Source organism: Fukomys damarensis, unplaced genomic scaffold, assembly GCF_012274545.1.
Source record: "Fukomys damarensis isolate Sample0158 unplaced genomic scaffold, DMR_v1.0_HiC HiC_scaffold_18, whole genome shotgun sequence".
Lineage (NCBI taxonomy): Eukaryota > Metazoa > Chordata > Mammalia > Rodentia > Bathyergidae > Fukomys > Fukomys damarensis.
In genome coordinates, this window is record NW_022900930.1 from 10,471,713 (window position 1) to 10,484,705 (window position 12,993).

General features: G+C 41.9%; 1 protein-coding gene across 2 annotated transcripts in view; it reads left to right on the forward strand.

Moving 5' to 3' along the window:
* The window catches only part of Gsr (glutathione-disulfide reductase), a 38,883-nt gene that overhangs the window by 13,351 nt on the left and 12,539 nt on the right, over window positions 1-12,993 (forward strand). For both annotated transcript variants that reach the window (XM_010622106.2, XM_010622097.3), the window contains exons 7-9: window positions 4,515-4,614; window positions 6,901-6,987; window positions 8,359-8,517. In XM_010622106.2, the coding sequence (XP_010620408.1) occupies window positions 4,515-4,614; window positions 6,901-6,987; window positions 8,359-8,517 (346 nt within the window). The remainder of the gene's footprint in view (window positions 1-4,514; window positions 4,615-6,900; window positions 6,988-8,358; window positions 8,518-12,993) is intronic.

The following is a 12,993-nucleotide window of genomic DNA, read 5'->3' on the forward strand; positions in this document are numbered from 1 at the left end:
TTTTTTTTTTTTTTTTTTTTTTTTTTTTTTTTTGTACCAGGGATCAAACTCAGGTCCTTGCACTTTCGAGGCAGGGTGCAGCACCACTGAGCTAAATCCCTGGCCCTGGAAATGTTTCTTGCTTTTCCCCCTGCCAGCCATTTATAGGCATTACCTGAATTCAGTTCTCGTATCTCTTCTCTTTCTCTGACCTTGGGTATCTCATCCACTAGTACCTGTTAGTAGATCCCTCAGATCTTTCAGGCTTTTGGAAAAAGACTGTTGCAAAAAGTTTATAACTCACATCAAATCAGGGTAATGTTGAAGACCTGATAATAAACTCTCATCTTTCTTTAGCTGATATGGCATCTAATAAACATGCCTAGACTAACTGATTCTGGATTTTTCTGAAAAGCTGATGCAGAGGGGTCTCCATGACGAAGGCTCTGTTGTTGCTCTCACAAAAACATTTTCTGAGCTTGTTCTTTTCTTGACGTTGAGATGGGGGTCTTGCTATGTTGCTCTCTTTGTTACTTTTCTCAGTGCTGAGACAACATACCCCACACCCAAAGTTAAAGAAGGTTTACTTTGGCTTACAGTTTGTAAAGATTAGAATCTGTAGTCAGCTGGCTCCAAAGGAGGGTGACATGGTAGAGGGCCATCTCAGTGAAGAAACAGTCAATGGCAAAGCAGGGCAGGCATAGGGCAGGCAGCAGTGAAGTTGCAAGCAGCAAGCCACAGCAGTTGCTGCTTTTCTGTTCCTTATAGTCTATCCAGGCTGCCTGTCCTGAGGGAGGGTAGCGCTCACACCCAGATTAGAACAATCTTAATCTTAGTATCACATCCTCAATCCCAGCATCACATGGCTTAGATCCAGCCCCCTCCAAAAAGCCCCACCAATGAGCACATGAGACTTTGCGGGGGCTCTCTAGTTGCAAGATATAGCAGTTGCCCAGGGTGGTCTCAGGCTACTGCCTCAGCCTCCCAAGTAGCTGGGACTACAGGTGTGTGCCACCATGCTTGGCTGAGGTTATTTATCTGTGTCAGAATTACTGTAGCATCTTTCTTATATGAATTTAGATTCCTAGAGGGAAAACAGTACAGAGGAAGAGTTCTCTCCTGGGAAGGTGCTGCACATTGCAGGCATTTGGGGTTAGAGGGCCCCTCCTTCATTCAGGGTAAGAGATAGACAGGAGCAGGGACCCTGTGGACCTGAGCCCACCCTCAACCGAAGTCACCTCTTTGGAGTTAGTATTGCTCAGTCTGCTGCACCTTCAGCGGCTGTTGCCAATCATTTTGAGTTCCTGAACCCTGCTCTTACAAAGGCTTTCGGGGATTATGACTGAGTAATGATGCTCTTACCCGAGTTGACCTCATGCTAGCCAGTTAATGAAGGGTTGCAGCTCCATTGCTCCAGTGAAAATGCCTCATGAAGATGTTCAGGCCAAGCAGACTACTGACTTTGAAGTTCTTTGGGTTTTTGGTACTCGGACTTGAACACAGAGACACTCTACCACTGAGCTATATCCCCAGTCCTTTCTATTTTTTATTTGGAGGCAGCATTTTGCCAAGTTGCCCTTATGGGACTCCAACCTGTAATCGTCCTGTCTCAGCTTCCCTCGGTGCTGGGATTAACTGCATGCACACCTGGCTTGACTTAAGATTTGAGAGAAACGGAGTTTTTCCATATTTTCTGTCAGAACACGCAAGTGTGTCAGAACAGCCTTCTGTCATGTTTGTCCATCTTGTACAACAGGATGTTACACAGCAAGACCCCAATTTATGAACATTGGAGTTGTGAACTTTCACAGATGCCAGTGGACCTCGAATTGTGCAAACAGAACCGGAAGTAGCTCACGTGTCTGCTGCACAAGGTCACAGCTGTGCTGTTGTGCGCTCACTGTACAGTGAATGTGACCGTGTCCCACGGTACAGTGCTCAGTCAGCACCTGGGATGTCCAGAAGCAAGAGGAAAAGCAGTGGTGATGTGGAGGGGACTGCCAGGAAGTGCAGAGCTGCTTTGGTCGGACTTGGGAACATTCTCCCGGAAGGAAACTCCTTCATAATTCAGGGACGTATAGTGCTGGTTGACGTGACGCTCCTGAGCTGCGTCCAGGAATGTGGCCCTGACTCATCATGGTTGATGATACAGTTTAACTGAACTCACCTTCAGACAAGTTGCCTGATACACCACACTGGTCTACTGGTATTCTTTTTTTTTTGGTACTGGGGATCAAACTCGGGCCCTTGTGCTTGTGAGGCAGGCACCAGAACCACTGAGCTAAATCCCCAGCCCTCTACTGGTATTCTTAAGCCATTTACTAAACTTTCATTGAAATGAATGCAAGTTTAATGAATGAGTTTATTCATGTTATAAAGAGAGGGCTGTGGGAACACAGGAAAAGGAATTAACGATTGAGCCAGATGTGTCACACATCTGCAAGTCCCAGTTGCTCCAGACACTGAGGCAGGATGATTGCTTGAGCCAGGTTAAGACCCTGTCTCAAGAAATCGAAACAAGACAGACATGGTGGCACACACCTATAATCCCAGCACTCAGGAGGCTGAGGCAGGAGGATGCTGTGACTTCAAGACCAGCCTAGGTACATAGTTCCAGGTCAGTCTCAACTACATAGTGAGACCCTGTCTCAAAAAACAAAACAAAAGTACACTTCCTAATAGGGATTTTTTGAGTGTAGTTAATAAGTACATAATCAGGGAACGAGTCAGTTCTGTAGGCAAGGCACCACATGCTGTGTGCTGTCCAGTGCTGGTTTTGCCCTTGGAGGATGGCATAGGGAGCCTGAGTCCCATGTTAGGCCGAGGGCAGAGGTGATGTCCAAGCTTTGGCAATTTGGCCACATGGGAGATCATCTCCAGGGCATCCTTCAGTGACAAGTGGGTGCCCCTGGGAGCTGAGCGAGAGCGCTGAGCTCTTTGCAGTGCTCTGAAAAAGCTGTGTTCCTTGTTTGCTGTGTATCCCATCTGTTTGGACTACTTTACCCGGCCTGCAAGAACTTCTCAAATTTCAGGAGTCCAGAGCATTTTCTGAGCTGTGCACTCTGCAAGGACCGATGGTGGATCTCCTCCTCCTGACCAACTCCAGGGCGGGTACCTCCCCTTAGAAGTTCCTCGGGCGGGGACTGCTACTACCTTGTTGGCTACATTGCTCAGCACAATGTAGGATTTAACTAATACATGTCTTGGGAGGAAAGAAGGTGACAAGAAAGGAGCAAGCAGATGGGAAGACCTACCGAAAGGGAAGGGGTCAGCACATCACAGGAAAGAGGGCAGTAGAATTGGAAGAGCTGTTCTCATAGGTTTTCAACTGTGTAGAAATTTTTTGTACTCTAGACTGTAGGACGAGAGAGTCAGTTTATAACCTGCAGCCATTTAGCTTTGCTGCATTCTAATCCAGACTATAAACCCCTGAAGGCAGGATTTAGGGCGTGGGTATTTTGCCTGTGGAAGATATTAGAAGGAGGTTTCTTCATTCTTCTGAGCTTCCCACCCCACTCCAGGGCTAAGAATTAAACCCAAGACCTTCGCACCGATTGTTGTCCCTTGTATTTTTTATTTTGAGGTAGAGTCGAGTCTTGCCAGGTGACTCAGTTGCGCTGGCTGAGTTTAACCTTGTGCCGCTCCTGCTTCTTCCCCTCCGAGTGGAATTACAGCTGTTTGCCATGATGCCCAGCTCCCCTGAACATTGATTACCTGTGCCCTGGGAGCGTGGGAGAGCAAGCTTGAGAGGACACAGCCACGTGCGGGGTGATGCTGCTGCCTCCGTAGGACCCCTCTTCTCCAGGCTGCAGCTGCTTCTCCACTGAGTCAGACCTTTAAGCATTTCACTAAAGCTTGAGACTCTTTTCTTAAACCACAGTGTATCCGGATGTTCAGTTTAGTTGTATGCAAGGATGGATAGAACTAAATGACAGTCAAGGAGAAATACGTTACACAGGACAATAATGATACTAAGAATCCTGGCCTTGATGTTAATTTTAGGTGTGAGGATCATTATGTAAGGAGTCATCTCTAGTTTCAAAGGTTTTTGTGTTCTCTTTAAAGGAGTGGTGCAGGGGCAGGTGTGGTGGTGCACACCTGTAATCCCAGCACTCTGGAGGCTGATGCAGGAGGATCATTGTGAGCTGAAGGCCAGCCTGGGCTACATAGTGAGACCCTGTCTCCAAAAAAAAGTGTGTGTGTTGGGGGGCAGGGACTTTTTAAAACAAGTAAAATATAGTTCACTTCTTCCAAGGAATGTTTTCTGCTTAAATGTGTAATGTGGCACTTGGAACAGAAAAGAGGTGATTAATGGAAAACTGATGAAATATGAAATCTAGGATTTAGTCAGTGGTAATGTACCAGTGAGCCTCTAGTTTTGACAAACGTACCGCTATTATATAAAATGTTAACTTGAGGATAACTGAGCAGCGGGTATGAGGGAAATGTCATGCTCTCTTGGCAAAGTGTCTGTAAATCTAACATTGTTCCCAAGTAAATTAATTTTAAAACGTTAACCCCTGATCTCATTTTAGGCGCAGTGTCATCGTGGGTGCGGGTTACATTGCTGTGGAGATAGCTGGGATCTTCTCTGCCCTGGGCTGTAAGACAATGCTAATGATACGGCATGATAAGGTAGCTCTGTCCTTCTTGGGGGTTTTGGTTTTTAAGAGGAAGAATTTTTTTCTTATGTCATCATTAAATACTAGGGTACAAAACACAAGATGGTTGTGTCCGTTGGTCTGCACCACATGTACTGCGTGTAATCTGTTTAAATTAGACTTTACATCCTTCTAGTCTGCTAGTTAATGAAAATTCTGAGTTGATCAAACTAGCTGCTATTTTCTTCCCCTTTTTATTGGCTGGTCTTTTCATCATGAAATGATAGTTATCAGATATCCTAATAAGGAGATATGCAGACTTCAGTGTAAGTGTTGTTTAAATATAATACCCTGTGGTGTTAATATACAGATGAATTTCACATGAAAGGTAGTGTTGGATTGTTAGCACTCAGTCCAAACAATTCGCTAACTTCTTCATATGAAAGGGAATCTTGTGGATCATCCATTTGAATTTCATTTTAAATATGATGAAACTAAGGACAAGAGAGGTTTTATGGCTCTGATTAGTAAGTAGCAAAATTGGGAGTTACCTGAGGTTTGAGAAAGCCCCAGCCAGATTTCTGCTCCTTCCGCTCAGATTTCACCTGCGCCTTGTCCTTGCTTGGTCAAGTCTTGCTGTCTGCCTGTGGTTGGTTCGTGACTACTGAGCACTGCTCTTACAGCGACACCGTGGCAGAGCTGTGATGAGCAGGTGTCGGGCTGTAACAAGGTGTTGGTGTAGAGACCTGCTCTCTCTCTCGCCCTGCACTGTCCCTGACAAACACGTGACTTGAGCAAGTCACTTAAGCCTTTGGGGTCTAGTTCTCCAGGGACAGGGTTTGTCAGATTCCTGATTGCTCAAATGCCATGATTCTAATTTTATTTGTCTTTGTGATACTAGGTATTGAACTCAGGGCCTGGTACATTTAGGCAAATACTCTGTGACTGAGCTGTGCTCCCAGCCCTTTTTATTTTATTTTAATTAATTAATTAATTTATTTATTTTTGTGCCAGGGGATCGAACATGGGACCTTGTCCTAGCAAGGCAGGTGGTGACACCACTTAGCTAAGTCCCCGGCTAAATTTTATTCTTTGAGATGATCTCATGAAGTTACCCAGGCTGAACTCCCAACTTGTAGTCCTCCTCCCCTTAGTTTCCTAAGTAGCTGGAATTACAGGGAATTGCACATGGCTGATTCTAATTCTTACTTTGAACAAATGGAGGTAGGTGAGGGATCCTCAAAATGCTAGTCAGCGTGCACTCCCAAAATTTTCTCTTAGGCTTTAAACATGTATAATTAGCACTATAGATATTTATGCCTTGAATAATGTTTTTCATGAACATGATTTTGCATCACTGAACTATATCCAGTAAATTGAAAGGAAGAGGAAAGGCAGAAGGATAGCTGGCCTGATTTACTAACTAAAGTAGTGAAGTGCTACAGTCTTATCCGTACAGTGGCCAATTCCCACATTTGCAGAGAGCCACATTAGTTGGATTCCTGCCCTTTCCCATCCCTAAGGCCCAGGCTAATTCTCCCTCTGCCCCGTCCTGGCATAACTCCATCTAAAGCTACTCTGACTCCTGACCTCCTACTGCAGAATGTTGCATGAGCCTTATCAGGACATCTCCAAGGTCAAGCTGTGATTTCTAGCTGGGTGGAGAATTTTGCTAGAGGACCTTCCTTTAAGTCATATCAGAAGGAAGGCAGGCCCCCAGACATTAATAGGGGGAAGAAAATTTCTGTTCCCTAGACTTTATAAAAGAGAAGCAAGCTTTAAAGAGGGGAAGATGATAAAGGTGTAGGGAAAGTGGGAAGGGTAGGGGAAAGCTAATAAGGGCAAAAATATTTGAGAAAATGAAAAAAGGGAAATAAAGTGTTTGTAAATGGGGAGGGGAGGAGGGGATGAAGGGAGGGCAGGGACAAGGAGAAAAAATTAGAACCAAGACCTGTCATGTAAAAGTACAGGATCCCAATGATGAATGTAACTGTACTGTAAACCTAAAATGTACCAATAAACTCAATGAGGGAAAAAAAAAGAGGGGAAGATGAAAATGATAGAGGCCTGAAAGTTGGTGGTCTATTTCTTTTGGACTCTGGTACAGGAATTGATAAAAGTTAATTGTTAGAGACCTTGGTGATGACATAGGATAATAGATGATTTATTAAAACTGCTCTCAACTATAGCGGTGAATGAAGGAGGAAATAACAGGAAGGATAATACAGTACTGACATTTCCCTCCCGAGTTTGTAATGTGTCTTTCATCAGGTGTTCTTTCTTTTCTACTGCCCACTGTGTGGGCTGCATTTGTACACAGGTACTGAGAAATTTTGATTCACTAATCAGTTCCAATTGCACTGAAGAGCTGGAGAATGCCGGTGTGGAGGTCCTGAAGTACTCACAGGTGTGTGTGCCCAGGGCCCCTTCATCTGTCGCTGGGGAAATCACACTTTTTGCTTTTGTTTGTCTTGTGTTTTGCTTTTTGCAGTGCTGAGAAACAAACTCAGAGCTACATGCCTGATAAGCAAATGCTGTACCACTGAGCTTCAGACCCAGCCCGTACTTAGGTTTATAAATAAACACAAGCTCTTTATTTCAGTCAGTTTTTTCCACTTCTAGGGAACTGTGAATTACTTCTTTTCCTTAAGAAGCTATATTTCTGGGCCGGGTATTTAGCTCAGCGGTGCCACCGCCTGCTTCATAAGTGCACTGTCCAGAGTTTGATACCCGGTACCAAAAATAAAACAGCTGTATTTCATATAAATGTATTAGTGAAGTTAAAATGTAAAAGAAACCTTGCAGTTGAATTTAGAACTAAACTTATGTTTCTACTCACATGCCTTTTCACACATCCTTATTTTTGAGAAAATAATGTGTAATATTTTTTTTTTTTTTTTTTTTTTTTTTCTGAGACAGCCTCTCCTATGTAGTAGAGACTGACCCGGAGCTCAATGTGTAGCCCAGGCTGGTCTCGAACTCACAGTGATCCTTTTGCCTCAGCCTCCTGAGCGCTGAGAGTATAGGCATGCGCCACCACGCCTGGCTCATGTAATCTATTTTTAAGGCATACCTTTTTCAGATTTTATAGATTTTATAGATTATGTGTGCTTGGCTTCCTGACCAGAGTATTACTCCCTTCCCCTGTTCTGACTAAGAATGTCTAGGGAGAATCAATGACAATACAGTTTGGAGAAGTTTCCTAGTGATACTGCTGTGGCCAACTTCCAAATCACTGTGGTTAGATTTATTGCTTAAATATCACCACAGTTTTAAGGAAGTGCATTATAAGTTAAAGCTGAAGCGTTGCGATGGTGACGTGAATTGACATTTGTGGTCATTGGCTGAAAGTTTAGAGGGTAGCCCAGGAGTCAGAAAGGTGGCACATGCCTAAAATCTCAGCACTGTGGAAGGCCGAGGCAGAAGGATGGTAAATTTAAGTCTGCCCCAGATAACTTAGCAATTTAGTGACACCTTTTCACACATTATTTTTACAAGATTTTTGAAAAGTGGGGTGGTATTGGCTAAGGGTAAAGGCCCTGGGCCCAATCCTCAGTACCACACAAAGAAAAGACCACCCAGGAAAATGGGCCTTCCTCCTGGGAGTTCTAGTGTTGTGGTTTTTGAATAAAAGTGAATGTCTTCATCAGCTGGAAATGTCAGCAGAGTTTTCTTTTGTTTTTAATGTTAAAATTTCTATTTTCCTTTTTATTTGCTTTCCCCCTTCCTTCTCCCTTTGCCCCACCACACTCATTTAACAAATTTTATTTGTCAATAGGTCAAGGAAGTTAAAAAGACTTCTACGGGCTTGGAACTCAGCGTGGTTACTGCAATTCCTGGTAGGAAACCCACCTTGACCTCAATTTTGGACGTTGACTGCCTGCTCTGGGCCATTGGACGGCACCCAAATTCCAAGGGTCTGAATTTAGACAGGCTGGTAAGCTGATTTAGTGTGCCCGAACATTCTTGAATCTTTTAGTAGCCCTATGATTTCCACCCCTCCCACTGTGCTGCAAAACTTGAATGGGCTTCATTGAATTGTTTTCTTTTTATTCCATGTTTCCACTTTTCATCATTTCTCATCATTTTGAAGTATTTTCCCTTTCTAACGTTATAATCCTAGATCAGAGGGATTTGTTTAGAGGAGGGATTCTAATCTAGATTGTCCAGCAGTTTCCTGATTGATTTCTTCTCAAAGACTTCCTTTTTGGACCAGAGATTTAGCTCAGTGGTGCCACTGCCTGCCTTGCAAGTGCAGGGTCCTGAGTTCAGTGTGCCTCTCCCCAAGACTTCCTTTTTGATACTCATCCATTGCTTTAAAGTCCTATGCTGACCCTGTCTTGTCCGCAGTGTCTAATCCAGACTATTGTATGTGTCCTTGTGTGACAACAAGGTCATACTTGGGGACAGCAACAGATGTGAAACATCTGTCTTGTCTGTGCATGGACACCATTCTTCTCTGTTCTTTAAATTTTTGAAGTCTAGTGTAGTAGGCCAGGATGTGGTTCCCAGAGTTTGACCTCAGTTAGAATTTCAATTCTGTTACCAGTTGTATGGTCTTGAGCAAGCAGGTTGGTTTTTCTAAGTTCTTTCAATAGCATCACATGCAAGATGGTAATGGAAATACCTGTTGGGTTATCAGAAAGAATAAGTGATGCAGTGTATGCAAACTAATTAGCTTAGCCACTGGCTTACAGTATGAGCAGAGTAATTTAACCTGCTGTTGTTGATCATGATGGTTTTTCTTTTCTTTCTTTTTTTTTTTTAATCTTTAATTAAGTTTATTGGTACATTTTAGGCATACAGTACAGTTACACTCATCATTGGGATCTTGTACCTTTACATGACTTAATCTTGGTTCTTATTACCCCCATTCCTCAGCTCTCCCTTCAGCCCCTCCACGCTTCCCTGTTTACAAAGACATTGTTTCCATGTTTTTCTTTTTCACGTATGTTTTCTTTTCCCTATGTAGCTTTCCTCTACCCGTCCCACTTCCTCTACTCCTTTAGACCTGTTTTTCCTGTTACACAATATCAGTTATACATTTTGATCCTTATTTACACTTTTAGTTTTTCACAGCAGAAAAACTTCAGTATTTACACATGTGTGACTTAGTAATTTCACTTAAGAGTATGGCCTCATTGTGCATCTGTTTAGCTATAAATGTCTCTAGTTTCTCATTAGTTATGGCTGAGTAGTACTCCATTTTATAAAAATTTTAGTCTCCAGTTGATGGGCATTTGGGCTGTTTCAAAATTTTAGCTATTACAAACTGCTGTTATAAACATGGGTGTACATATATTGCTGATATGATTCTTTTAATTCTTTTGGGAAGATACCCAGCAAAGGAATAACTGGGTCAAATGGGACCTTTAATCCTAATTGTTTGAGGTACCTTCATATTGATTTCCACAGTGGTTGCACCAGTCTGCGCTCCCACCAACAGTGAAGAACCCACACAACCCCACCAACATTTGTTATTGGTTGATTTCTTGATAGCAGCCATTCTTACTGTGTTGAGATGGGATCTCAGTGTTGTTTTCATCTGCATCTCTCAAATGAACAGTGATGTTGAAAATTGTTTCATATATTTACTTGCTGCTTTTACTTCTTCGTCTGAGAAGTGTCCGTTCATTTCAGGTGCCCATTTTTGAATTGGGTCTTTATATTTGGGGGTTCTGATTCTTTTGAGTTCTTTATATATTCTAGATAGTAGACCTTTGTCTGAGGAACAGCTGGTAAAAATTTTTCCCACATTGTGGGTTGTCTCTTACCTCTGCTTGTGATTTCTCTGGCAGTGCAGAAACTTTAAAAAGATGAGATCGCAATTGTTGATTCTTTGTGCTAGTTCCCATGCTACTGAAGATTTATTTATAAAGTCTTTTCCTATGCCAGTATCTTCAAGAGCTCTACCTTGCTTATCTTCCAGCAAGTTTAGTGTTTCTGTTTTAATACTTATATCTTTAATCTACTTGGATTTTAGTTTAGTGCATGGTGAAAGATACAGGTCTATTATTTTTTGTTTGTTTCTTTGTTTTTTTTTTTTTGTTGTTTTTTTTTTTTGAGACAGGGTCTCACTTATGTAGTGGGACCGACCTGGAACTCACTATGTAGCCCAGGCTGGTCTCAAACTTACGGCGATCCTCCTGCCTCAGCCTCCCAAGTGCTGGGATTACAGGCGTGCGCCACCACGCCTGGCGATACAGGTCTATTTTTAATCTTTCACAAACTGAAATCCAGTTTTTCCAACACCATTTAGTAAAGAGGCTATCTTTCCTCCAGTGAGGGTGTTTAGCTCCTTTGTCAAAGATGAGGTAGCTAAGTATGTCAGGAGTTGTTTCTACATCTTCTAATATGTTCCACTGATCCTCAGATCTATTTCTTTCCTAGTACCACGCTGTTTTTAGCATAGTAGTTTGTAGTATAGTTTCAGGTTGGTGATTGTGATACCCCTGCCTTGTCTCTGTTGCCTAGAATTGCTTTTGCTATTCTAGGTCTCTTCTCCAAATGAATTTTTGGATTGTTTTCTCTAGTTCTCTGAAATACTCTGTTGGGATTTTAATAGGGATTGCATTGAATCTGTATAGCAGTTTTGGAAGTATGGCCATTTTCACTATATTGATTCTTCCTACCCAGGAGCAAGGGATGTCTTTCCTTTTTCTTATATCCTCTTTAATCTCTTTTTTCATAGTGTTGTAGTTCTCAATGTAGAGGTCTTTTGTTTCCTTTGTTAGATTGATCTCTAAATATTTCTTTTCTTTTGGATGTTGTGAAAAGGATTGTTTCCCTAATTTCTCTGTCAGAGTCTATTTTTTGTGTACAAGAAAGCTATTGATTTTTGAGTATTTACCTTGTATCCAGCTACTTCACTGAATTTGTCAATTAAGTCTAGAAGTCTTTTGGCAGAGTTCTTTGGGTCTTCTATGTAGAGTATCATATCATCAGCAAATGACAGTTTAAATTCTTCCTTTACTGTCTTTATTGCTTTTATTTCTTTCTCTTGTCCAATTGCTGTGCCTAATGTTTCCAGAACTATATTGAACAGGAGTGGTGATAGTGGGCATCTCTTTCTTGTTCCTGATTTTAGCCTGAAGGTTTTCAGTTTTTGACCATTGAGTATACGTTGGCTGTTGGCTTTTTCATAGATGGACTTTATCAAGTTGAGATAAAGACCATCTATTCCAATTTTCTGCATGGTTTTTATCATGAATGAATGTTGAAGTTTTTTTAATCCTTTTTCACCATCTGTTGAGATGATCATATGGTTTTTGTCCTTGACTCTGTTAATATAGTGTATTACATTTATTGATTTATGTGTGTTGAACCATCCTTGCATCCCTGGGATAGATCTAACTTAGTCAGGGTGTATGATCTTCTTGTTGACCCTCTGTATTCTGTTTGGTTTTTCTGATACACTGTTCTGTGAGCAAAATGGAATGTTTTATGTTTGAAGTTTACATATTTGATGGAACTTGAGTGTTACATAACATTTTGATTTATGATATAAATTAATGTCTGTTGGAAGTAGATTTCTTTTTCATTTCTATAGAGTTATTTTTGAACATTTTAATGATTTATTGTTATTATCAATTTCTTGCTGCTAGGGATTGAACCCAGAGACTTACATATGTTAAGTGTGTATTCTACCACTGAGCTGTATCCCCAGTGTATTTTTCAGCATTTTATTTTGTTTTAATTTGTGAGACAGGTTCTTGCTATGTAGTTCATTCTGGCCTTGAACTCTCAGTACTCCTTCTGCCTCAGCCTTCCAAAGGCTGGTTGTGTGCCGCCACTCTAGCTCATTTTTCAGCATTTTCAATAATAAAATAATTCAAAGACAAAACCAGGCGTGGTGACACATGCCTGTAATCCCAGCATTCGGGAGCATCACTGAATTTGAGACCAGCTTGGGCTACATAGTGAGTTCTAGATCAGTCCTAACTATGTAGTGAGTCCCTCCCTGTCTCAAACCCCCCCAAAATATTCAAGGACATATTTGACTTTTTTTCAGTCTTTTTTTTTTTGGTACCGGGGATCGATCTTGGGTCCTTGTGCTTGCGAGGCAGGCCACCGAACCGCTGAGCTAAATCCCCTGCCCTTTTCAGTCTTATTCAGTGAATTTTAGTTGAACAAGTTGTCAATTTTTTATTTGGTGGGGTTCTTTGTTTGTTTGTTTGTTTGTTTGTTTGTTTTGTACTGGTGATCAAACTCAGGCCCTTGCACTTGTGAGGCAGGCGTCAGAACCATTGAGCTAAATCCCCAGCCCACACTTTGCCTGTTTTTAAAGTAACACAATTAGCCGCCCAACCTTTTACCTTTCAAGAGATTTTGCCTTTATATGATACAGGCATTGGTAGGTTTAATAATGTTCAGCTGTATTTGCTGAATTTTTAAAAGAATGAGGCCAAAAAAA